We start from the raw sequence: 26,381 nt of genomic DNA on the forward strand, positions 1-26,381 counted from the left end.
TTAATACTTGGTGAATAATCTGAAGAAGTGCCTTGGTGTTGCTATGCAAAAACTTATGGACAAGAAAAAGAAAGTGAAAGAGAACTGTAAAATTGGTTAGAACATAGATTTGCTACTAATCACTAGATCCATAACTAATGATCCCATAGTGTTAGTAGATAATTGTTCCTTCAAATAATGATCCTCATATGTATCAAGTTATTTTTGTTTTATTCCACCTTCCATAGCGTTGACCTGTAATGTGGAAGAGATTTTCTGATGAAGGCTGCTAAATTAACCCACCAACTTCATAGGGCTCCAATTGACGTTCTTATGTTGAGCTTCTAATTTCTAGTCTTTAAGCTCTCTTGTAATGGTATATATATATATATATATATATATATATATAGATATATATATATATATATATATATATATATATATATATATATATATATATATATATATATATATATATATATATATATATATATATATATATATATATATATATATATATATATATATATCTATATATATATATATATATATATATATATATATATATATATGGGCCTTTCCGGACTATCTATATAAACAAATGATCTTTCACTAGATAGACAACAGAGTTAGCAGCCTAAAGTTTTCTATCACATTTTTATTTTAAAAGAGAGTCCTCTAGTTCTTCTCTCAGGGTTCCTTGTTGCCCTTCATGTTCACTTCCATCATTTACTTTGGCTATAATTTTTCTCAGTTGGGCTATTTCTATGGTTTCAGTGTTGTAGTAATTGTTCTCAACATCTCCGTAATGTTTTCATTTCTTCGATATATGCTTCTCCAATTCACGTCCACTCCTCCACATACCATGATTTTTCTCTTTTCGCAAATGGATTCTAGACATCATCTTACCAATTCTCATCCTGGAGTTGCTTCTCTCCCATGAATCTCCTTTGTTGGATTTACAACAAAGGAGGGAGGAAAAAATCTACTTTGTTGGATTTGCCTCATTGCAGGTTCTTCCTGCTTTAATACCAATTGATGGGTACTGGAAAATGCAAAACTTGAATAAATGCACACCAATCTATTGTAGGTAGATAAGAAATAAAATTTACTACCCATCTCAATGGATGGTGTCAATCACAATCAATGTACTTTGCTAAACAGAGGCCAAACAATTCCACATGATGATTTTATCATTAAACTTGTATTATAACATTCAAGTAAATTAGTGAAATAATAGTGATGCTACTCAGTTACATTCACTCTAAAACATAAACTGATCCTCATGCACGGGATTAAGAAAGGATAATAAAATGAAATACTTTGTTTCTCACAGAACAATGGGTTGCATGATTTCTTGTTTAGGTAGAGATTCAATGCTAGTTCTCTTTCCAGGAGTTTACCCTTCTTTCTGCTCAGTGATTATTCCTTAACAATCTCCTTGATTTTCAGCGTAGTGATATTCCTCAATTTCCCAATGATATGCCTCAACTGATCCAAGGATCTTCTTTCCCAGTGATTGTGCTCAGTTGCAGTTGTGGAGAATGCAAAAGCCCTCTATAGTAACATCATCAGACGTGAGTACCAAATACACGTCATTTCCATTCTCCAGCAGAGCTTTGGAAGCAATTTCCTCTTCCACCAGAGCTATAATTTCGCTCCGCTTCAGAGATATGCCAAGGAAATAACCAGCATCCAACTTCTTCTTTCCTAGCCTTGTATTTTCCATGGAAATGGTCTTGTTGTACTGACCACGGTATCTATGAGTGGTTTTCCACCAACTATACAAAGAGGGATCTAGGGTCTTGCTGGTTTCCAAGGACTAAACAAAATATGCCACAATGGAATGCTGAGAAGGTCTGAATCTGCAATACCCAATCAAATGAACATCCGTAGTAGGATTACTAGTGAGCAGGGGACCATTATGATAAGTTAAAACAAGGGGTTGCTATTCAACCAATACAGAGGAACACAAATCAATAAGAAGAACCAGACATACAATAAACTTAAACCCTCCCATTCCCAAAATCAGAGAAACCCTACAAACCCTAGTGTTGCTGGGTTTTGCCTGAAAGAAAAGAAACGCCTAAATTTTTTTCTCCCTCCTTTGTTGGATTTGCCTCACTGCAGGTTCTTCCTACTTTAATACTAATTGATGGGTGCTGGAAAATGCAAAACCTGCACAAATGCATACTAATATTCTGTAGGTAGATAAGAAATAAAATTTACTACCCATCTCAGTGGATGGTGTCAATCACAATCAATGTACATCACTAAACAAAAGCCAAACAATTCCACATGAGGATTTTATCACTGAACTTGTATTATAACATTCAAGTAAATCGGTGAAATAACAGTGATGCTACTCAATTACATTCACTTTGCAGCAGAAATTGATCCTCATGCACGAGATTAAGAAAGGATGAATAAAAAGAAATACTCTATTTCTCACACAACAATGGGTTGCACGGTTTCTTGTTTAGGCACATATTCCATGCTAGTTCTCTTTCTAGGAATTTACCCTTCTTGTTGCTCAGTGATTATTCCTTAACAATCTCCTTCATTTTCAGTGGAGTGATCTTCCTCAATTGCCCAGTGATATGCCTCAACTGCTCCAAGGATCTTCTTTCCCAATTATTGTGCTCAATTGCATTTGTGGAAGTCGTTGCCTTCTTCTCGAGAGAGTCTGTTGCTTCTCTTAATTTGTTTTCCTCAATGAATTCTTCCACTTTAGCCTAGTGATTTTTGGTTTATGTTAAAATTTCATTCTCAATGCTCTCCTCCTTTGCAAATAATGCCTTAATTATTGTTGGAGTTGATTTCTATTTCATCATACAACAAGATGTTTCTGGAAACATCAAGATCCATGATGCCATGCCATTGCACCCTGCTGTATTTCTATTACTTCGGTATCTCTTTGTTTTTGTCTTATTTCTCTAGTAGCAAAAATTCGCCATCTCAAATCCTCTTGTTTTTATTGTGGTTCCAGTGTAATGGGTGAATAAACTAAGTACATTGTATCGTGTTTAAAGTGGTAGTCGTTGAAGCTAAGAGTGATCTCATGTGGGCTCATGTAAGTCTCACAAGCACAAATTGATGATTAAACATGAATGAGATGTTGGAATTTAAACACTTTTTTGGTGATGCAAGAACACTAATGGACTGGGGATGGTCCTGCATCACTCATTCCAATGTCCAGCAGATAGCCTTTGTTTGAAAATATCTATTGAAGTTACAATTTATTTATTATGTGGCACCATTTGGCGCAGTTATAATAGATTGAGTAGACAAGTAGATAAATAGATTCAATAGAGAAGTGGATCCAAGCTTGGGACTCCAATGGTAGTTTTCTTGATTTCAATGAAAGAAATTGGATTTGAAACATGCGCCTGATGTTTTTAACTGCTTTCAACTTTTCCATCTGACAACATGTTTATGCCTTTGTTTGAATGCTAAAATTTAGTTATTTTCCCAATAACTATTTGGAGTATTTTATGTTCTATTTGCAGCAATAATCTTTATTTATCAGGGTTCTTTGAATTTATAGGTTCATGTTTAAAGACATATACATTTGAGTTCCCCTGGGTCTAGTTCATTTTATTTCATCCTTTTATTCTATCAATCCTTGTGTTTGTTGGTGATTTACAATTTGGTGATATCAGTTTCTAGCTGCAACACCTTGTTGGATTTCTTAAAGATATTTCCTTGCCTTTATCTTACTATCTTTCCTGCGAAGCATGATTATTTATTTTCATATGTAGGGTTGAAGTTTAAGCAATTGGTTCTACATTTGAAGGATGATTTTCTTATATGATTTGGTTCTGTTTGGTAGGTATATCAACCTTCAGAAGAAGAAGTAATGGGATTTCTTGATCCCTATGTAAATATAGTTTTCTTAGATTGTAATGAGGCTGGTGATGGTGATATTTTATTATTGTGTGATCGCTATGATTCAACATATCATACATATTGTGTTGGCCTTGGAAGGGCTATCCCTAAAGGAGATTGGTATTGTCAAGGCTATCAAACATCTATGCCTGGACAGTCCAGCACACATGATGAAGATGTTGAGGATTTTGTGCTTGATTTTGACAATGGGGATGAAGCTTAGGAATCAGAGGATTTGTGGAAGATGCTCCAGTTGGGATGGTTGTAGAAAGAATAAACTTAGAGCTCAATTTAGAACCACCTTCTTCTTCTTATTCTCCTCTCGCAGAGATTAGGCCAACTCATGTAGGAAAAATTCATAGAAGGATTTTCTGACGAAGCACTCCAAATCCATCTCCTAAACTGTCAGATGCAGCAAGGGATTCACTTAGGCAAACAAAAGTATCTGGGACTACATCCCAAGTATCCATTGTATGGACAAAAACTCTCTCAGGTCAGTACATACTGCAGGAGCGTGTATAGGATTTACATGACAATTGGTTTGTACCAGGAAAAGGCTTTTAGCAGTTTTCATCTATCTCTTCCCTTGATAGATTTGAGGCCAGAGATGGGACTGATGCAATTGTACAACCCACACCCAATAGCAGGTTGCTTCTCTTTCATAAATCAGCTTGGAGAAGTAATTTAGCCCCTTTTTTAGATATGGAAAATTATACAGTTAAATCTAATGTTGATCAGGAATGGGCAATGATGGAACATACTCTAACATCAAGAGAAGATAATATAGGACCAACTGATTCTCATAAATATGGAAGACATTGGTAGGGATCATCTTCTAGTAATTAAAAAATGATTTATAAGAATTGATGGGCAATGCAAGGTCAAGTGTTGTGAGTGGAAGAATCTTAACTGCTCATGTACGATCGAGAACTAGCTATTTTCAAGATAGACACATCCCTACAACTACTAACTATTTGGAAAATCCAAAAAGGATAACAGAGGATATCTCATGTAGGGATGTTGGAAATAATAGGCTGCCAACACCTAGTGTTTCTAATGAGATATTGGGTATAAGATTATCTAAAAATAGTAAAAATTTACATCATCATCTAAACATTGGCACTTAATTTAGTAAACCTCATGAAAATGGAGTCCGCAAAGTTGAAGGTGCAAAGGATAAGGTGATCTCCATGGTAAAATCTCACATGAAGCATACACTCACAAGGGAACATAGGTAAAAGCATCTGTACTTTTCCTTCTTTTATGGTTTGTCTCTATAGAGTTGATTTTACTGGGTGTACATTGTATGCATCTCAAAATTTCTCTTTAGGAAATCCTATTTTTATTCTTTCCAAGAAAAACTCTATGGGAAATCCCAATGGATGTTTCCCCACATTCATGGATGACATCCTTGGTAAACCCACTAGCATTGACTAGTGTACCTCAACCAAGGGATTTCGAACAGGGCACTTGCCAACACAAAACTAGCCAAATACCCAGTAACATTAATGACATTCGGTTGGGCTAACCCCTTGGGCTCAATAAATCATAATCAACTACACTATTTTCCATATTAACATATTGATCCTATTTAACATTTTGTTAGAGTAACCATAACAATCAAAGCCTATTCCTATTTTTATTTTTGTTTTTAATTCCTTGTTTGGTGTGGTGACAACTTTATTTGATTGTATAGATGTTTATTTTTGTCAGAGTATATGTTGAAAAGTAGATTCTCTCTTACATTCTACCTTGTCTGTTATGTATTTATGGAGTTCAATTTCATTAGTTGTGACCAAAGAACTGTGTCAAGCATGTATACAAGGATTCTTGTATCACTATTTATAATCTGAACATTGTCCTTAAACAAGAAAAGTAGATCTTTAATGCTACATGTTTGCATCTCAGGGAACTTCCAATCCTAATAAATGAGGTGAAATTTAAGTGTTTCCATAATCCAAATCTCAGGTTTTGTTAATTCACTCATATATGGTCCTCGAAAGGCAAAGTTAAATTTAATTATTTCCAAATCTTAAGTTCTGTGAATTCACTCATATTTGGTGCTGGAATCTTTTGAGAAAATAGGAAGAATTTCTTTTAGTTGCATTCAAATTTTCCAAAAATAATACTGAATTTCTCCCTGACTAAAATTCTCCTTGAAATGGCTTTGGGATTGAAAATTGTTGGCTTATTGGGGCCTGATCCAGGTTCAGAGGTGATTTAGCCAAACAAATCCCAGTACTACTTGCCCTTTCGGCAATAGTCTGCGGAGTGTGGACTGAGGTCTCACCTGAAGTAGTATGGGAGGGTGCTAGAACCAAGTTTCTGCACCCTGGAGATGTCTTATGAGTTCAAAGGGGTCTACGGTTCGATCCCGAGTGCACATCGCTATGCGCACTTTCCCTTACCTCGTAGCCTGAGATGCCGCCTTCGCGCAGCCCTACTTGGGGGCCGAAGCTGTTATTACCCAAGTCCTTACTAGTAATCCAATGTTAGTTGATTATCTTAGTCTACTTGCATCCTTTAAGTTATACTTAACAAAATAAACCATTCATATAGGTACGTGCAGTAAAGAAACAATATATTCGCAAATTATATCAAACATGTATTAACCCAAGAACAAATACATAGAATTAAGATAAGACTTCTCTTTATTAATTTCTTCCTTGGTTACAGACTCTACTTTTCCCTGTGCACTCCGCTGTAGGGGTCCGCACACTCAGCTACGGACTCTACTAGGCCTCTACGCACTCAGCTTCAGAGCCTTCCCCTACCCTATGACCCAAGACACACTTCACACTTCCACTTAATCACTATGGCCTTTCATGCCCATCCTCTATTCTTCTCCCCTCTTATCTACTTAGAGCCTCACTCTATTTATACAATCCCATGGTCCGCGGACCATGGGTAAGCCGACATTACATTACAAGACTAGGGAAAACAACCCTATGACTCGATCATCCATTTCGCGCTCCGCGCCTGCAATTCGTGGAGTCGTTACAACAATATCAAATCAAAACTTGGGATTTGAGCCCTAAAACATGCCTTGGGGGGATTCCATGCCCAACAAAAATTTTGTTATGGAGTGAAAGTTTTGCAATGAGAGGAAAATATATGAAGACAAGCTAGGGTTTGATTTTCAAGATGAAAAACTCATGAAGAAAACATGAAGAAGACCAAATTTAGCTCAAGATCAATGAAAACTTACTTGTAGGAGAGAAATGCAGCGTTTGGGAGAGTTTTGGGTGATTTGGAATGATTTTGGAACCTTCCTGGCCAATGCGCAGCACACTGGGCCCAATGCACAGTGCCCTCCTGATGCGCAGTGCCTTTGTATTTTAACACTGGCTGAAATTGGCTGATGTGCAGTGCCAATATGATGTGCAACGCTAGGCAAGTTTGCTGCAGAAACAGGGTTTTCCTCCACTTTTGCTCGATTACCCTCTAAATCGCGATTTTGGCTCCTCAAAGATGTTTTGCACAATGAAATGGATGACTAGCATAATTTCACTTTATAAATGGATGCACTTTTAATTTTTCCTCATTGCAAACCCACTTTTATAAAGTCTTAGTCACTTTTTCTCAAAAACTTTGTTTTTCATTTGAAGTTTGACTTTTCTTGATCAATTGATGGACTGATGCATTGGTGCTTTTTTTTTTGTAGTGGTTGGAGTTGGCAAGGTGACCAAGAGCAGCTACTGAACTTATTACATATAGAAACACTTTAAATTACATGAAATTTGTACATAAAATGGAAAAAATTTGTTTTCACCTCAAAACAAAGTTTTGAGGTAAAAAAACATTTATTGAGCATATCATCAGTGAATTTATGATTCTATGAACTTATAAAACCTCTCCATGTGCCCGCTGACCTTTTATTGAGTTTTGGATGACCATGATGACAAACCCTAGACCTATTGAGACTAAAACCCTAAAACTGATTTTTGTAAATGAAATGAAACATAATGACAGTAAATGACCTAGTGTATCGGTTTGATTCCTTTGAGTTGGTTCTGCTACTTTGCCTTGGTTAAGGATCTTCCTAGCCCTTCTGCCATTATGATGAAGAGAAAAGGAGACAGGGGGTCTCCTTGTCTAATACCTCTGGATGGACTGAAGGGTTGTAGGGGTCCTCCATTTAGCAGAATAGAGAAGAAGGCACCTGAAACCAGTTCCATTATCTAGTTTGTCCATAGCTGGCTGAATCCAAAAGCTTGGAGGATTGCTTTCATGTATTGCCAGCTGATTCTATCAAAGGCTTTGGACAGATCAAGCTGGATTAACATGCCTGGAGATCTGTTTGTTTTGAGAGAGTGCAATACTTCCTGGGTGAGGATTATGCTGTCAGTGATCTGTCTTCCTTCGACGTAGCCAGTTTTCTCTTGAGAAATGATTGAGGGGAGGATGGATTTAAGTCTGTCAGCCATCAATTTGGAAAGGATTTTATAGAGGACATTGCAAAGGGCTATGGGGCAGAACTTATCAGGGGAGTCAGCCTGGTTCGATTTGGGAATTAAGGTAAGGAAAGTGGCATTAATGGCAGGAAGGACTTTCTTGGTTCTGTGAAAGTTTCTTACAAGAATAAGAAGGTCAGCTTTAATGATGGGCCAGCACGCCTTGAAGAATTCAATAGTAAATCCGTCAGGTCCAGGGGCCTTGTTCGTGGCCATGGAGAAGACGGTTTCTTCAATTTCCTGTTCAGTAAACTCTCTTAGAAGCAGGGCGTTTTGATCCTCTGTAACTAAGCTGGGTATGGCCCCCAAAATTTCCTTTATGGCTTGGGATCGATCTTGAAGGGGTTCACTGAGAAGAGAGGTGAAGTAGGAGTTGAGCTTAGATCCGATGTGATCCCTTGAGAAGACTTGATCGCCATCTGCAGTTTTGAGGGATAGGATGCGATTAAAAGCTCTATTCTGGATGGTAGACTTGTGAAAGAAGCTAGTGTTGCGCTCGCCTTGTTTTAACCATTGCACTCTCGATTTCTGTCTCCACAGTAGCTCTTCCTGTTTTAGTCTTTCTTCCCATTGCCTTTGCAGAATCGATTCTTGAGTGTTCCGCTCCTCATTGGGCCCTTCTGTGATCAAAGTTTGTTGGAGGTTTGCCATTTTTACCTCGAGTTCTTTTTTGGCTTGCATTATGTCGCCAAAGGTATCTTTGTTCCATTTTTTGAGGTTGGTCTTTATGGTTTTGAGCTTCTGCTGGATTATGTACATGATGTTGTCACTCCTTATGGTGGTTTGAGTCCACCAGTTTTGTATATTTTGCATGAATGATGGGTGCTCTGTCCAAAAGGCCTCAAATCTGAAAGGTTTGTTTTGGGGTTTATCCAAATTGGTGAAGTGGATCTGCACTGGCCAGTGATTAGATCCCCCTATGGGTAGAATGTTGACCTCCATGTCTATGTTTTGCAGCTGAATGGATTCCAACATGAGGAATCTGTCAAGCCTTGAAGCTATCTGTCGGTTTCCTCCTTGCTTATTGTTCCAGGTATGTAGACCATTGATGGTGGGGATGTCAATGAGTTTGGAAGCAGCAATAAAAGTGTTGAATGCTTCCGAGTCCTTATCCAGTCTTTGTAGTCCTCCCTTTTTCTCTGCTAGATTGGTAATCATATTATAGTCTCCTCCTAAAATCCAGTGATCTACCCCATGGTGTTGTTTGACTTCATCCAGGTCTAGCGGCATCTCCAACTTTTCCTGAAGTCGTTGGGGTCCATATACATTGGTAACGCAGATCAATTGCCCTGAATCTGGCATGTTAAAAATCACAGATAGAGAGTGCTTGGTGGACAGAGAATTTTGTATTATGAATTTGCTTTTGTTCCAGAATGTGATCAACCCTCCTGCTTGCCCGATTGCATCTATGCTGATGCATTGATGACTGTTGGAAACAAGTTTTTTGAGAGTTTCCATGCTCTTGGAAGAGCATTTGGATTCTTGTAGTAGGACAATGTCTGGGTGCTGCGAGAATAGGCGATTTTTCAGGATCCTTCTTTTGGAGGTACCATTGAGCCCCCTGATGTTCCAAGTTGTGATTTTCATTGAGCAGTCTTTGGAGTAGAAAGTACCAATGCCCTGATTTTCCCCTCATTAATTAGGCGTCTGCCCAGCTCTTGTATCTGCTGTCTTGTGGATTTGCGCCCTCTTTTCCTGCCTAGTCCCTGTGGTTTATATTGATCCAGGTCCATGTTGGCTTGTATTCCTGTTTGGCTGCTATTTCCCCATTGCCTTTTGGCTGCATTCTGGTTGACGTATTCCAGCTGCAAGTAGGCCATTTCTATCTTCTCCAAATGGTCTTGAGGAATGGAATCGACTCCTAATTTGGACCATTGCTCATTGACCTTTTGAAGATCTATATCACCAAGGATCTCCTCCAGAGGATTGCTTGAGGGGGTTGTGGAGGGCTGATCTAAATGCATTTCTATGCTTTGCTGGGTTTGCTTTGAGGTTTGGCTGGTGGTATTCTAGAGGGAAGAGGAGTCCTGATGGTGTTGCGGTGCCTGGGCATGGATTAGGTCAGAGATTGAGCTTAGGGCTTTGGTGGTAGGCATGGGTTGGCTTGAATCTGTTAGATTATGATCAGTGGGGGCCTGAGGTGCTGTTGGGTGCTCCGATGAATCAAGATTGCCCAGAATTTCAAAGTTATTTTGCTGGGTTGGGGTCTTATTGGTGGGGGTAGTGTTGGTGGGTTGTTTTGGAGCCTTTTTTCCTCTCTTCCCTTTATTATTTCTTGAAACGGGGGTGAAGCCAGGAGCTGGAGTTTCCCCTTGTTCCTGTTGTGCTTTGGGCTATGATTGATTGATAGGGCATCCGTGGCTGAGATGTCCATGCTGGCGACAGGTTCGGCATCTGAATGGGATATTTTCATAATCAATGGTTTGCTTCCAGTGCACTCCTCTGTGTATCAGCTCCATATGGCCTAGGAGGGGTCCTAAAATATCCAAGTAAACATAGATTCTAGCATAAGCCGTGTACTTACCTTGTGATGTTAGATCTGAGGCTTTGATGAAGACTCCCAACTTGTTTCCTATGACCTCCAAGAATCGCTTGTTCCAATAATCCACAGGCATAGAGTGAAGGCAAATCCATACTGGAACTTTTTTGAAATCCTCCTGTTCTGGAGCGAAGTTTGGCCTCCAGTACATGAGATATAGTCCGACAGAGTTGTAGAAATATGGTCCTCCTTCGAAGATACGATCTCGGTCTTCCTTGTGGGCGAAGATGACAGTGAAAAAGCTTCTCGATCCCAGCTGGAGCTTGAAATCCCCTTTGGGTTTCCATTTCTGGTTTATCCACCAGCATAGAGCCTTTTCATTCAGTCGAACCCCCATGAATCTGCAGATCAGGGCGTGTTTGCTCATGTGGTCTCTATATTCGTCTATCCATGGATCTTCAATGATTAGTCTTGGTATTTCCTTTGAGATGGGCTTGCATGGGGACGATTCTTGCTCGCTGTGTCGATTGGGATTGTGCCCCGCTGATTCAGTTCCTTTTGGCTCCGATTCGTGGCTGGTTCCCTCAGATCTGGAGCTGGTAGGGAAGTTGGGGGTTTCCATAGGGATGCTGCCGAAAATGAAAGGCGTAAAAGAAGGGGGGGTCGAACCCCCCCCGGAGTTGTGCATGGAGTGAATCAGGTGAGAGCTCCATTGCAGATCTGTCTTATATTGGTCGATTCCGCAGGCTAGCTTGCCGAGCCGAGCTCAGCGTTTTGCAGGGTTTCAATCCTGTCGTCGCTCTTCAGAGGCTCGCGCTAACCATGTTTCATACGAAGATTTTACTTTGCAGCCAGTTTCTCATTATTCATCTTTCTTCGTAAGTGTAACATCAAGAGAAATATGTCATTGAACTTACTCAGTTCGTGGAATTCATTTACCAAATGGTTGGGTTTATCACATAGGGCACATGTTATGGGTGATTTTCTTTGCCAGGTGGTTTTTGATCATTTTTTGTCTGATCTGGATTGATGGTGGTGATGGAAGATGTAATTATGATGGCCTTGCTTTGTTGTTGGCTACCGTGTCTCCTCAAACATACATAACACTTCTAGGGGCCTGTCTTCCCTTGGTGGGGGGATGGGTGTTATGAAGAATTTGGTATATACGGATAAATACTAATTCCCTAGATAGTAGCCATATCTAGAACAATAGTTTAAAGCACTTTAACCTTTCTCTATAAACAATAGATAAGACAAAGAGAATGAGATGACCTACATGTACTTTTTCTTTCCTCTTGTCTCCTTTGTATCGATCTTGTCACTCCTTCCTGTACTTAACACGCTTGAGAAGTACCTATAAAAATCAACAGAAGACAAAGAACCGATCAAAGCAAAAGATCTATTAATTACAAGTAAATTGAATCAGATACATTCACACATATAAGCATCACATATCAAGATAAACATATGGAAAAAGGTGCAAATACTTTATTGAATAGAAGAAAGAATTACAACCATGAAGCCTGATTCGAAGTCACTCCTCCAGCTTTGGTTCCATCCACATCACATCATAAGCATGACAATCTGGTAGCACAATGACACTCACAATAATCTCATTCTCAAACTAACATTATCTCCTTATAATCATCAAAGTCCAGCCCCTGATCACTTATATGAGTGCTCAATTTATAGCAAGATGGAGGAGGTTTTGTCATCAATGAGGGTATTCAATGGCCTTCCACACTTAGAATTAGTTCCATGGAGGAAGGGATGAGAGGATAGGAGGTATCTTAACTCATTCCTCATCTATTTTCGAGCTCATAGGAGATGATAAGTGTGGGAATCATCTAGAAGGCTCCATAAGATAAGAATATTCCCCAAACCCTATGTGAATTTCGCTCAATCTCGCCCAGCGCAGGTCAAAGAGGGCCTAAGTGCTCTGTAGAGCACCCTGGCATGGACTCAACTGCTCTGTAGTGCACCCTTACATGGGCCTAACTATGCTGGTACCTCTAGAGGTCATTTCAGGATGTCTTTAGGCCATGAAATTGTCTAGGAAGGAGGCATTCAAAAGGTTGACTTGTTAGGGCCTGTAGCAACTAAAATTAGGGTTTGATGAGCCCTAAAACAATGATCTGGATGATGGGATTGATGTTCCCAAATGGATCTGTAACATTTTCCCCCTAAAGCATGAAGTCAAAAAATGTAATGTCGAGTGAAATGCTTTACGATGTGATGAGGAGGTTCCGAAGTGGTTAGTGACCTGCATCGATTACAATATAATATCATAATATTTTGATTTTTTCTCATGAATCGCTGAGGGAAGGAATACCCATGCTCAGCATACAAACTTTCATTACAAGTACGTAGACAATCATCTATAGATATAGACCCATGATTGGAATGACCATCAATGTAAAGCCATTGTACGGATGATTTGGTACATTTCCTGAAATCGCAGCCTGGATGGAATAAAATATAACTAGGGTCTTCTATCTCATTCAATCGTTCACTCAAGTATGAGTCTAACCATGTGAATATGTGATCTGAAATCGAACATGGGAAAGAGAGAAATCACCGATAATGATAATGATCCTCAAGGTACTACAGTACATTTTGCATGGTGTGAATAGATGATTTGATATCGAACACCATACAAAGTCTTTCGGTCGAAGGCCAATGATGTCAACCTATCACCGGAAGCGAGAAAATTTCCATTGATGTATGCAAGACTCAAGGTATTGGAAGGGTGTTTTTAAGTCAACTTCTTGGATAATGAGTTGGTGTCGACAAGAAGCGACTTGTCGCAGGAGGGCCTTGATGTATCCCACACCAACAACATGAAATGAGTGTAATGATTTTGGAGACGGAATTTCACTGATGATACAAGGTTCAGGAATGGCGGTCATGAAAATGAATGTTTATGGTATTGCAAAGGATGAATTTTGACTAAATGATTTCTCTTGAACATGTCGGCGTTACTGAAATGAATTGGTAGCATTGACCCAAAACAAAGTGATGGATGGTATGATAGACCAATGATATGATAACCATCAAGCTGATAACCCAACTCAAATAGTCACAATGATGAAGTGAAAATGTCATGTTCAAGAGCGACCTACTACCAAAAGTGGTTTACCCCTTTTTCCATTTTCCCTAATCATTGTTGACCAATACCTCTTTATTTTTTATCAAGGTTGAGGAGGATAACATATGCTTGTTGTATAATTCCACCCTTCGGGTGAATCCATCACTCTGTGATGTTTTAACGAGTCTAGCGAAGGTGAAACTTGGTCTTGTCATGATGGACAAGTTTGTCGCTATTGATGTTTTAACAAGTTTAACGACAAAGATAACTCAATCTTTTTCATGTTTAGAGAGTTTGAAAAGGGACGAAAAGAAAACTCCACAAGTTCTTTTTCGTAGATTTGTCTCTCAAGCCCAAAAAATCATAAAACAATATGAGAGAGAACCTATTGACCATGTTCAGTCAATGTATTCCTTTTTCATAATAATCTAACTCAACCCAAAAAAGGGTTAAACTTATACTGAGTAGATGTCATTTCCAATCTGTTAACGGGTTGAAAAGGAAAAGCGCTCAGGAATATTTTCATATATAGAGAGTTTGAAAAGAGCTTAAAAAGGACTCCAAGGGGGTTCCTCTTTCGATGTTTAACAAAGCTCGAAAAAGAGATAAAAGTATGCTCTGTGGTCAAAGATGCAATTTATAATTGAGCACATTAAATTTCATAAGTCAGCTGTAAAACCTACTCAAAACAACACCAAATGGATTAAACATACCTATTTTATGAGTAAAACTAGACAAATACTAAGGTTTATTTGATTAATTAACATGAAATAAACATAAAACATGTTTTTACCATGTCATTTTTACCATTTGATATTTACCATTCAGTTTTGTGCTCCGGGGTAATTTTTTACCTCGAACTTCAACAGTTGATTGTGAGAGATTATGTGGATGATTTCTCGAGGTGTCCAGACCAAGTAGGAGATCTACCCCTCCTCTTTCTTTTTATGTCATTCTTTTACTATTTCATGCAAGTTTTAGGGTTTTTTGGGGCCTCTGGGGTTTGATTTTTTCACCCTGGGATCAACGTAGGCTTTCATGTTGAAAAATGCACTGAAGAGCACCCAGATAGAAGGCTTCTTGCTCTACAACACACTATCTCCTTGCCTGGGCTGCGCTGGGTGAGTTTCCCAAATTTGTTTCACCTATTTGCTCCAAAATTTGTCCTGTTTTTTGCATGGAAAGGATCCTAATTAAGCTTATGGTTTGATTGCAAGCTTTCATCAGATCAGAATGACTATTACTTGGCGAGAAAGAGAGCATGAATAACAAGACATGATTGCCCTAAATAATCCGAGTACAGTTGACGCCCTAAAAAACTGTGGGTTACTCAAATACTTCAGGTTGTCTGGAATGAGGCAACAAATAGAACTATTGTAGTTCCTTGTTCAAGCATGGGATCCGACAGATCAAACTTTTCACATAGGGGATAAAGTGGTCCCTATTATGATTGATGATGTTTACTTTCTTATCGGATTGTCGAGGCGAGGTGCCCCCATCTCACTTTCAGGATTTGCCTGTGGAGGTGAATCACTGAGAGATTATATTCGACAGTTTTGTCGGCCAAGTACACATCCTAGCAAGGATGGGAAAATAAACATCAGGGATGTAAGTGATTTGTCTTTGAGAACTATCCTTTTTACTATCACAAAATTGGCTGGCAGTGTGACACTTCATCTAGCGAACAAATATTATATGCAATATGCACTAGAGTGTCTTGAGCCAAAAGTATTCAACTGGTGTGAGGCCGTACTTTCTTCAGTAAAAGAACAACTGACAAAGGTAAAAAGTGGTAAGACGAATAATTTTAGCTATGGTTTGATCTTAATCACTTTTACCTTAGTAAGAATTCCATTGATGCAACCATAACATGTAACATTGGTTGTAGCTGGTCCTAGAGATCCATGGATGCAGAGGTGGGTCAAGTTGATGGCTAGACATGCGGGTCAGTCAAAAATCATATTTTCCACTGCATTCTTCAGTTGGCTCGATCAACAACACATTGTCATTGAGGATCATCCTTACTCTAAGATGGATTTTCGTGGAGATCTAGATTTGATTTTAACAGTGGGCGCTCAATGGGGTGCTATAGGTAAATTTTTGACCAAAATGTTTTCGATTTTCAAGTTTCTACATGTTTTTGTGTTTTTAATGTTTCCAAGAATAAACTAAAATCATTCTCATGCATGAAAATGTGGGTACTGTTCGACCTATGAGACACCAATAGGAGGCAGGTGGGCCAGCGAGGATGAACATCGGGAGAGCAATTCTCTAGGATTTGGATTTGGCTGATACCTTTGCAAAGTTGTAGGATCATGTGGAGGGATTAACCCTTGGTATTCTAGATGTCTGGATCGAGGAGTTACCTATGAGGTTGCAGCGCCATACTATTGGTGTTCCAGGCCATTGGATGCAGCTCTTGTGCATGATAGCTTAGGCTGTGACCTATTATCATGAACATCACTAGGTCTACTTAGGATGTTTTTGCATGCATTTTGAGTTTTTAGGCCAGAGACTCAGATGACCAAACATGTCTTGGACACAAATTTTGTAAAGCCTTTTAAAACATCTATCTATTTTACTTTCATAGTTTTTATATGTATGGTTATATGCAATTCTATTCAACTAATGATGTGAATTGAAAATTTTACTTTTACATCTGTCACAAATGGCGATTTAACACATATTTTGCTAATGAGTCAGTTAATGTGTTAAAGCTTCTAGAAATATGTTGATATTGAATGTACTCAAAATGTCTCTCCAAAATATGAACTCTAAGAAACATACAAAGAATTATTGGATTTCAGACAGTATAAATGTTTGTTAGTTATAGTACAATGAGTTGTGAATCTAGCATAATGATGATTTGGCGGATGCCAAGTGAAATGGCATCAGAGAGAAGTTTGATCAACGCGCTATACTCAGCGATATTGTTTGTCGATCGACCAATACAAATCCCTTGAAAACTCACTAACTCGCCACTTGGAGCAAAAATGGCCCATGTTGCAGAAGATAGGTTCCGCGTACTATGACCAACTCCATCAGCGTAACCAACAAATGTTTCCAAAGGTTCTGACATCTGCAACAAATTCAAAGTAGATTACTTAACCACATAAAAACTCTAAAAGACACACTAACACACACACATGCAATTGAAGCTTATATATAGTGATTTTTACTACACTCAATTAAGCATAGTAACGTTTGAGATACAACCCATTGCAGGGCTATGACAATGGGATTCCATCATAATCCACCAACTTGTAGGCTCCTTTTGCCAAAACACACTTGACAATATAAGGACCCATCCAAAGCTGTTCAAATTTCCCTGCTCCAAGTTTATTAACTTCCTGATCGTAAAGAAAGACTAGGTCTCCTTCTGAGAAAAGGCGAGGCATGACATTTCTATCATATTGCACCTTGATTCGTTTCTCATGTGCTTCATTAGCCAATGCAGCTTCACAATGGATTTCATCCAGGTGGATAAGTTCCAAGAAACGTGCTTCTTCTTCAGAAGTGTCAGGTAACAGGTCAATCACAAGTTTGATAGATGAAATTTCACATTGTATCGGCAAGATTTCTTCTAGACCATACACCAATTGAAAGGGTGTGAATCCAATTGCATTTCTCACCAAGGTTCAATATGCCCACAAGGCAGAGTAAAGGATTAAATGCTAGTTTCATTTATGAACCCCTATCATTCTTTGAAACATTTGCTTTAGGACTTTGTTGATGGCCTCAATTTGTCCATTTTCTTGCGGATAATACAGAGTAGAACTATCATGCAAAAGTCCTAACTTGGCAGTTAACTCACTCATCACGTGATTGCGAAAATGCAACCCATGATCTGTAACTATAGCCTGCGATACACCGAACCGGGAAACCACATGGTTGAAAAATAAAAGAGCAGTCGTTTCACCACTGTTGTTTAATGTTGGCATCGCCTCGGCCAATTTGGTAAAATATTCAACGGCGACTATAATGTACCCATGCCCCCCGGCCAAGGTGGGATTACATTTCATGAAGTCAATGCCCCATTTGGCGAATGCCCAACAACAACGAAAAGATGCAATGGTGCAGGTGGTAATCTATCTTTACAGTCATAGATGTGGCATGCATGATAGCTCCTGGCGGTAATTATGCAATCTTTGAATATACTAGGCCAGAAGTAACTGGCACGGAGAATTCATTGTGCGGTCACATAACCAAATAAGTGTCCACCACAAGCACCTGAATGGAAATCATTCAAAACTTTCTCGGCTTCCTCATGAGTGAGGCACCTTCATAAATTGTATTGATACCACGACGGTAAAGAGTGTCACCAACGATTAGATAATCTTTGGCTTGGTATCAGATAGGTCGTTGTTGCGAGCGAGAGGTATTTAGCCGGAAAGTTTGGGTATGGAGATAAATCAGTATATCTCCATACCACGTGTCAGATGATGAAATCAGGAACAAAGACTCATCCATAATTGATGGTTCTGATGTTGAATCGATAAAAGTCGAGGGAAGGTCACAAAGTAGCTCAGCAAGAACTAGAGATTTCTTTGATTTGGACTTGATGAATTCCAGATCAAACTCCTGCAAAATGACTATCCATTTTGAGTATTTTCCCCCCAGCAATTGACGTGACAAAATATATGTCATAGGGTTGCAATCCGAAATGACAGTGGTCTTTTGGAGCAGGATATAGTGACGAAATCTTTGTACAACTTGAACAGCTGCCAAAGCTAGTTTCTCAACATAAGAGTACTTACTTTCTATATCATTGAGATTGCGGCTCAAATAATATATAGGATGTTCAATCCCATCTTCCTCTTGGACTAAAACCATTCCAATGGTTGTATCTGCAATGACGAGATACAGGAAGTAGTCGTTTTGATAATTCGAGGAATACATTAATGAGGCTCTAATCAAGGTATCTTTAAGAGCATCAAAGGAAGCTTGCACAACCTAATCCCAATGGAAGGGTATCCCCTTTTTCAATAAACGAGTAAATCCTTTAGCCATTTCAACATAATTGGGAATGAACCTCCTCAGAAAGTTAGCATTCCCTTGGAGCCTTTGTAACTATAATAGATTTGAAGGTGGAGGCAAATCAAGGATCGCCTGAACCTTTAATGGATCAAGTTGAATTCCCTCCTTAGACACTACAAAACCAAGAAAACGACTAGAACCAACACAAAACACACATTTGTGTGGATTGAGTCGTATTTTGTAGTTTCGGCACCATAAAAATATAGCTCTCAAATGCTGCGGGTGATCAATCCACTTTCATGAATGAGCAAGTAAATCATCAAGGTAAGGTTGAACAATATGTTTGATGTCATGGAAGGAATAATTCATTTCCCTCTGAAATGTGGCCCCTGCGTTCTTCAAACCAAATGGGAGTTTCTGATAAGCGAATGTGCCCCATGGACAAATAAAATCTGTTTTTGATTGGTCCTCTGGGCAGATATTGATTTGATTATAGCCAGAAAATCCATCCATAAATGAGAATATTTCGAATCCATCACATTCATCAATAATCCGGTCGATAAAGGGAGTGGGATAGTTGTCTTTTGGACAAGCCTGATTTACATCTCTAAAATCGATGCACACTCGTATTGTCCCTTGTTTCTTCATGACAAGAACAATATTGGAAACCCAGTCAGTAAGAAGAATAGGGTGAATGAAATCAACATGCAAAATTTTTTCAACTTCTGCCTTAATGGTAGCAGCCTTCTTTGGATGAACAGGCCGGAGGCACTGTTGTACTGGTTTGACATCAAGATACATTTTGATTTCATGTTCAACTATACTAGAGTCTATACTTGGAATCTCCTCGTATGACCATGCAAATATATCTCGAAATTCACGAAAGATAGCACGGTAAATATCAAGTTCTGATGGAGAACAAGATTTGCCAACATGAATGTTTTCTACAATGTTAGGTTTGGTCGAAATATTTACAGAAATGGCTTCTTCAATATTTGACAAGTTTCGCTCGGAATCTACTGTATCTATGAAAACATAATTCGAAAGGAAATCGACAACTGAAGGATGATTAAGTTCATTTGAATAATCTCCGATGTGATCTGGAAGATGGGAACGATGATGATAATGCTCCCATGGTTCTCCTTCCATCATCATTGATTAGATGATTCCTTCATTAGTAGAAAATATACATGAAAAAGGATCGGAAGAAGTACCAATTTCTACTGAATGATCTACCCATACAATTGACGAAATTGGATTTGGGTTTGCCACTCAAGCCAAAAATATTGATTGCTATGCTAGCTCAATAGGGCTTAGTGCATGATTTTAGAATTACTATCAACTTCAAAACTATTGGTAATCTTCCTTAAGTCAGATGAAGTGGAAGATATCATGTTGCAAGTCTCCACTTTTGCCACTTCCGCCAAATTTGATGGTGGTGGTAGTGAAAAAGTTCCCATTAGGGAAGAGTCTTTAAAGAGACCTACACCAATTCTTTGGAGAGATAGCGGGGCGTCCATTGTTTGGTCAATTTAGAGTGTCCTAAATTGCTATATTAATTGTCAATCCGGGAGTCGTAAACTGTTGAAGAGTGGCGCACTATATGTGCAAGATAACCTATTTCTTACTTTTTGTCGTTTTTGATTTTTAGTTTGTTTTTGGGTTTATCTTTGTTGATTCCCTAATGTGAGATGACAATTCAAATTTTCAAGGCAATGATGTCCTTTAAAATGATCTCCAAAACTTCAAACTTGCAAAAAGGTTTTAAAACTTGCAATGATGAAATTAATTCCTAAAAGAGAATGAAAATGTGCCACTATTCTAATTAAACAAATAGTGAGCTATTGATCATGAAACCTAGTATCCTTACTACTGTCTAAATACAAAAGAAACTGAACTCAAAGAAATCCAAAAATTTCAAGCAAAGTAAAGCTAAGATCAAATTACATCAATTCATATTCTGACCCCTCACCATTCGTCTCGCTCTGGCTTTCGGAGGTAATCATAAACAACTTGAGCAATCTGATATCTAATTTGCAGAAAATAAAACTAGTATTAAACTACACACTCATACTTCAATCCCTCACCATTAGTCTCGCTATGGCTTTCAGAGGTAATTGAAAATGACATGAGCAATTCAATAACTAACTTGCAGAAAAATAAACTAATATCAAACTACACACTCATACTTCAATCCCTCACCATTAGTCTCGCTATGGCTTTCGGAGGTAACTAAAATGACATGAGCAATTCAATAACTAACTTGCAGAAAAATAAACTAATATCAAACTAAACACTCATACTTCAATCCCTCACCATTAGTCTCGCTATGGCTTTCGGAGGTAACTGAAAATGACATAAGTAATTTAATATCTATCTTGCAGAAAAGTAAATGAGCAAAACTGAAATAAATAAAACAGTGCTGGAATTAAGAACTTAAGAAAAATAAATTAGCAGAAGGACAAGAATAATTCCATGTCATTAGTCATTGTAAAACTATGTGAAAATTCCCGGGCTGCCTACTGTAAGCTGAAACAAAGACACTGATCAGTTAACAGCATTATAAAGCATAAAAAATATGGACAACAATCAACGTTAATACCATAAGAAGTGCAATATATACAAGTGAATGATTATGGCATAAGGAATGTAAAGAAATAAAGCAGGAAACTATACAGCAATAAAAAAAACCTCGGTGTGTACAGGGGCCCTCTGCACAACCTCGGGCAATCAGCTATCAACCACGAATTGAGCTTATAAACAGAGTCTTCTCATGTATTCAAAATGCAGTCATAACATAGAAATAATATCACAGCATAGTGGGCTCGTTAACAGTCAAAATTACATTACAAAAAGCTAGCTACTATGCGTATGAGAACGCATTATTTATAACAGAGGATGACATAACTACTTTCCTAAAATCTGCGCTGATAAAAGACACGTGAACAACCACGTCCAAGAATCTAGCATTATGGCTGCCGTGAAGATTAAATCTATGGAGGGTGGCTGTTAGATTCACTTTATGGAGCAATCCACAGGTGTTGATATGTCTCCTAAGATTTAGGAATGGCCATGCAAGTCTTCACGTGGTGAAAAATAGAATTCTGTCACCATAGGACTCTTAGGTTGACCACCGCTTGACTTCCTATGACCACAGCCTTCTTTGGTAAATTCGACTGAGCCAATAGGACTCGGTCCATGTCCACGTCATTTCCAACTTGCCCATGTGGCTCGATTTGCCTGAAGACACCTGCAATATAGACTTTAACAAAAAGGCTGCGGAAAGTTGAACTGGCTGTGGAAAGTGACAACATTCCGCAGCTCAATGAGCAAAAATCTAATTCAAACAACAGACACAAAACATAGTTAGGAAACCATTTTATATGCTATTTTAAACTAATATGCAATGATATTGACAGCTTAGGAGGTCCAAGTAAATGGAAAAAATTCTAGAAAGGTGTGTAGGAAAGATGCAAGTTTGGGGCTCAACATACCCCCACTGTGAAGGTGTTGCATATCCCCATGCAACAAAAATTTTGATCATCCTCCCTTTAGTCCATGTGCTCTAAAGCTTCTGCCAGTACATTCAATCCTCTTCTCCTCTTCCTTGGCACTACTACCGTCCTAGGCTTCCTCATCAAACATTTGAATTTCATACTGATCAATTCCCTACTCAACTTCCTGCACTTTTTCTTCAATTTCATGTTCTTTTTCTGCCACAGTCCCAGATGTAACATAGTGTTGTCATGAATGATATTGTCCAATTTTCTTTGCTCCTTTAATGCTTCATTTTCATTTTTAATATGTCTATTTAAAACCTTCAATTCAAAGACTTCTTGTTTCAAGGATTGGACTAGAGATTCTTGTGCTGTGTGAGGCTGAGTGGATGACGTGCTTGGACCTGCAGCTATATTCTCTAAGGATTCTATATAATCGTACATCTCCTGCTGATTTGGGTCCACCTCGGGTGTAGCCTTCCTTGGGCTGACCCCAAAATCCTGTTGAGAGGGACTGATTTCAAACTCTGGCCGAGAAGGACTCATGTCAACATCTGGTTATGAAATGGAAACATGGTGTGGGCTACGGTCAGGAGAGGTTGCTGGAGGATTTTCTGGGGTTTCCTCCCCCAAATCAATAAAGTGGGGCCCTTTGGTTTTTACTGTTTTTAATTTCCCCTTAAGCCTAGAGCTTCTTCTCACATGCTGTGGACTAGTATCTTCCTTCATACCCATACTCTGTTTTCCTTTTTGTTTCTTCTTGGCTGCAGCCGCTTGTTCTTTAAGATAGGCTAACCTTTCAGACAGTGTTTGGTGATCTTCTTTTTGATAAGGCTCTACAGTTTGAGATACAGCTTCTATGTCTCATTTTCTTTTTTATTTTCTTTGGTTTCTATCCTTGGTTCTTTCCAGCCTCTCTTCTTGATTAACTTCTTTGGTTCTGCTAATAGGAGGGTCTTCAATTACTACACTTGTCTCTTTTCTCCTACTCCTTTTTGCTTCACTGCTCTCAGGTACCTCAGGTGGCTCTTGAAAGTAGTTCCTCACCAAAAACCGTTCCCAGGTGTCCCTATTTTTCTTCAATTGGTCCTCAGTTAGAACTCTCACAAGCCCATGATGATACAAATGAGGTTCTATGTCTTCTATATTCTTTTGGACTGTTGTGCACATATTTTTCAAGCTCAGCAATAAAAAGTAGGGCAGATTGAGGGTTTGGTTCTCTAAAAAGTTCATCAATAACTGAGTATGATACATGTACATTGCCCCAAAACGACCTTCACAAATAATGAACTTTTGAATGATTAACAGTAAGCTGGCCCACTCCTCTTTTAAAGCATGGAAAGGAATTCCTTTTTTGAATATAGTTACGTCCATACTTGGGTTGCGCAGCATGACTCTCCAAGCCTTCTCGTCGAAGCTCTTGTTCTTGAACTAGCGTTCACCTTCCTAGGGAAGTTCTGTAGCAGCTGCTATGGATGCCTCGATGATTGTAAACTTAAGGTCCCCAATTTCCACCTCCTGGCCGTTAAAAGACTTCGCAAAGGCCTTTGTAATCTCCTTATTGTAGCCTTTGAACTTTTAAATAAACCGTAGCCATTTTGCCTTCTTCAATATGTCTTTCACTTGTGTGTATCCTTCCAAAAACTTGGGCCCTTCCGGTTCTGCCCTCAACAACCGACCCATTCTTCCTTCTGTTCTTAAAACTCGTCTGCGTGAGGAGGGTTTAGCAGAATTGAGACGGCTGGTTATGGGAGTGAACAGAGTCTATGGAAAAAATCAGTGACTGTGAGCGGAAAAACAGAGGACAGACAGTGGAAATGAATTCGTGAAATGGGTGAAGGCTTATGTGAACAAGGTGGAAATGCAGCCGTGATGTCAATAGAACAGTAGGGGGAATAAATTACATTCGACAGAATTTTAAATTGGGTGGCTGCAAAGTAGATATGAACACGCTTATGAAACGGCTGCGGTTTATGCGGTTGAGAAGAGTCGTAGTCAAGTCGACCACGTCATGATTACAGGTGGAGTGTTAAAATGCAGCCAACATAAATGAAATCCAAAGGCTAATCATAAGACCATTTGGAAAATAAATGCATGGTTTGTGGAGGAATGTCGTGGAATGGTTATGGAGCTATCATGGCAATCATTGCATATAGTGGAGCTTATGGTTTAATAACTATGCAAAAATGTGCTTTGATTGCTATTTGAAATAAATTTTTACTCATACCTTGGATTTTTTCCATTTGTTTGTCCATGATCAATTTCTCCTTATTGATGGCTTTAGGTGCTCCATGTCTTCATAATATGTCCTTGGTCATACCTGCATTTGCTTTCATGATTATTAAACTAACATCTTGACTGTCAATTTGAAAAACAGAGTGGTGGCTACGGAAACTGCTTCTGGCTGCGGAAACTGATTCTAGCTGCGGAAACTGACACAGCAACCACTTGACTGAATGAAGATGGATAGATGATAACTAACTGAATGAAAATGGTCATGAAAGAGAATTTTATTGATGAAATGAAATGAAATGGATGAAATGGAGTGGAGTGAAATGAAAATGAAATGGAGTGGAATGAAAATGAAGTGAAGTGAAATGAAAATGGGAAAGAATGAGGGATTTTTTTGGGGGAAAATATAGGGTGTCAGGTGTTCCTGATTTTCACTCTATATTTTTTGTATAAGACTGCCAATCAGTGATTGGTTTTCAGGCTTATACAATTTTTAATTTTTATTTATTTTTTTATTTTTTTATTTTTTTTTTAAACATAAAAGAACAAAGGCTAGGCTGGTGGAGTAGAAGGATTCTTCTTCACCAGCCTTATTGCAGAACTATCTTGAAACATTTTGACAAATTCCTCTTTTGAGAGTGGCTTATGATAAATCTTTAATCTGTGGCCATTCACAATAAGAGGAGTTTGAAATTCATCAATTGTCTTGATTCTTACCACTCCATTGCTAAAGAATTTGTCAATCTCATATGGCCCAAGCCAATGAGTATGAAATTTACCTTTGAAGTCTTTAAACTTGGAATCAAATAGTAATGCCCAATCTCCCTCTTGAAACTTTTTCTCTTTGATGTATTTGTCATGCCACTTAGCTCTTTAATACTGAACTAGATCAGTTCTTAGGATTGCTTTTTGTCTGATCTCATCTAGCTCATTCAACTGCTCCATTCTATGCTTTTGGGCTTCTGATAGATTCATCCCCAACTGAACTGCCATCTTGAAAGTTTTGACTTGAAACTCAATGGGGAGCAGGACTTCTTTCCCATAAATGAGTTCATAAGGAGAATGTCCTGTTGTATTCCTCCATGTAGTTCTGTAGGCCCATAAGGCTTCAGGAAGCCTTTCTGCCCAATCTCTTCTGTGTAGAGGAACAGTTTTGGTGATGATGCTTTCAATAACCTTGTTTGTAGACTCCACTTGGCCATTTGCTTGTGGATGGTGAGTAGATTTTCTGTGCTTGATTTTGTATTCTTCCATCATCTTCTCCACCATGTTGGATGTGAATTGACTTCCCTGATCTATCACGATTTCTCTTGGAACACCAAATCGAGTAAAAATATTATCATAAAGAAAACTAACAACTGAATTTTCAGTAGCAGAAAGTAATGCTTTGGCTTCTACCCATTTAGTGACATAATCAGTACATACCAATATATACTTCTTTTGTTTAGATGGTGGATTAATACGTCCAATGAAATCTAAAGCCCATTTTTCAAAGGGTTCGATGAGTACCTATGGTTGCAATGGCATTTCATTTGAAAGATTCGGTTTCCCTACTCTTTTGCAGCTGTCACACCTTTTGACATATTCTTTTGTATATTTGAAGAGGGAAGGCCAATGATATCCTAAAGAAAGGATTTTATAGGCTATCCTTTTGTCAACAAAGTGTCCGCTGCATGGTTCATCATGAAAAACCTTGAGGATGTTAGGCATTTCATCTTCCCTAACACATATTCTGATCACAAGATCTGGCCCTGTTTTAAACAATTCGTTAGAAATCCATGAATATT

The 26,381-nt window shown here is 38.6% G+C and overlaps 1 protein-coding gene across 1 annotated transcript; it reads right to left on the bottom strand.

Moving 5' to 3' along the window:
• Positions 1-10,654: 10,654 nt before the first annotated feature.
• LOC149246384 (uncharacterized) lies at positions 10,655-11,422 on the bottom strand. Its single transcript, XM_089441098.1, has one exon. The coding sequence runs from the start codon at positions 11,420-11,422 to the stop codon at positions 10,655-10,657; it is 768 nt and encodes a 255-aa protein (XP_089297224.1).
• Between the last annotated feature and the right edge of the window lie 14,959 nt (positions 11,423-26,381).

This window comes from Pinus tabuliformis, chromosome 7 (assembly GCF_031772625.1).
Source record: "Pinus tabuliformis cultivar Carrire ecotype Pingquan chromosome 7, CPIR1, whole genome shotgun sequence".
NCBI lineage: Eukaryota > Viridiplantae > Streptophyta > Pinopsida > Pinales > Pinaceae > Pinus > Pinus tabuliformis.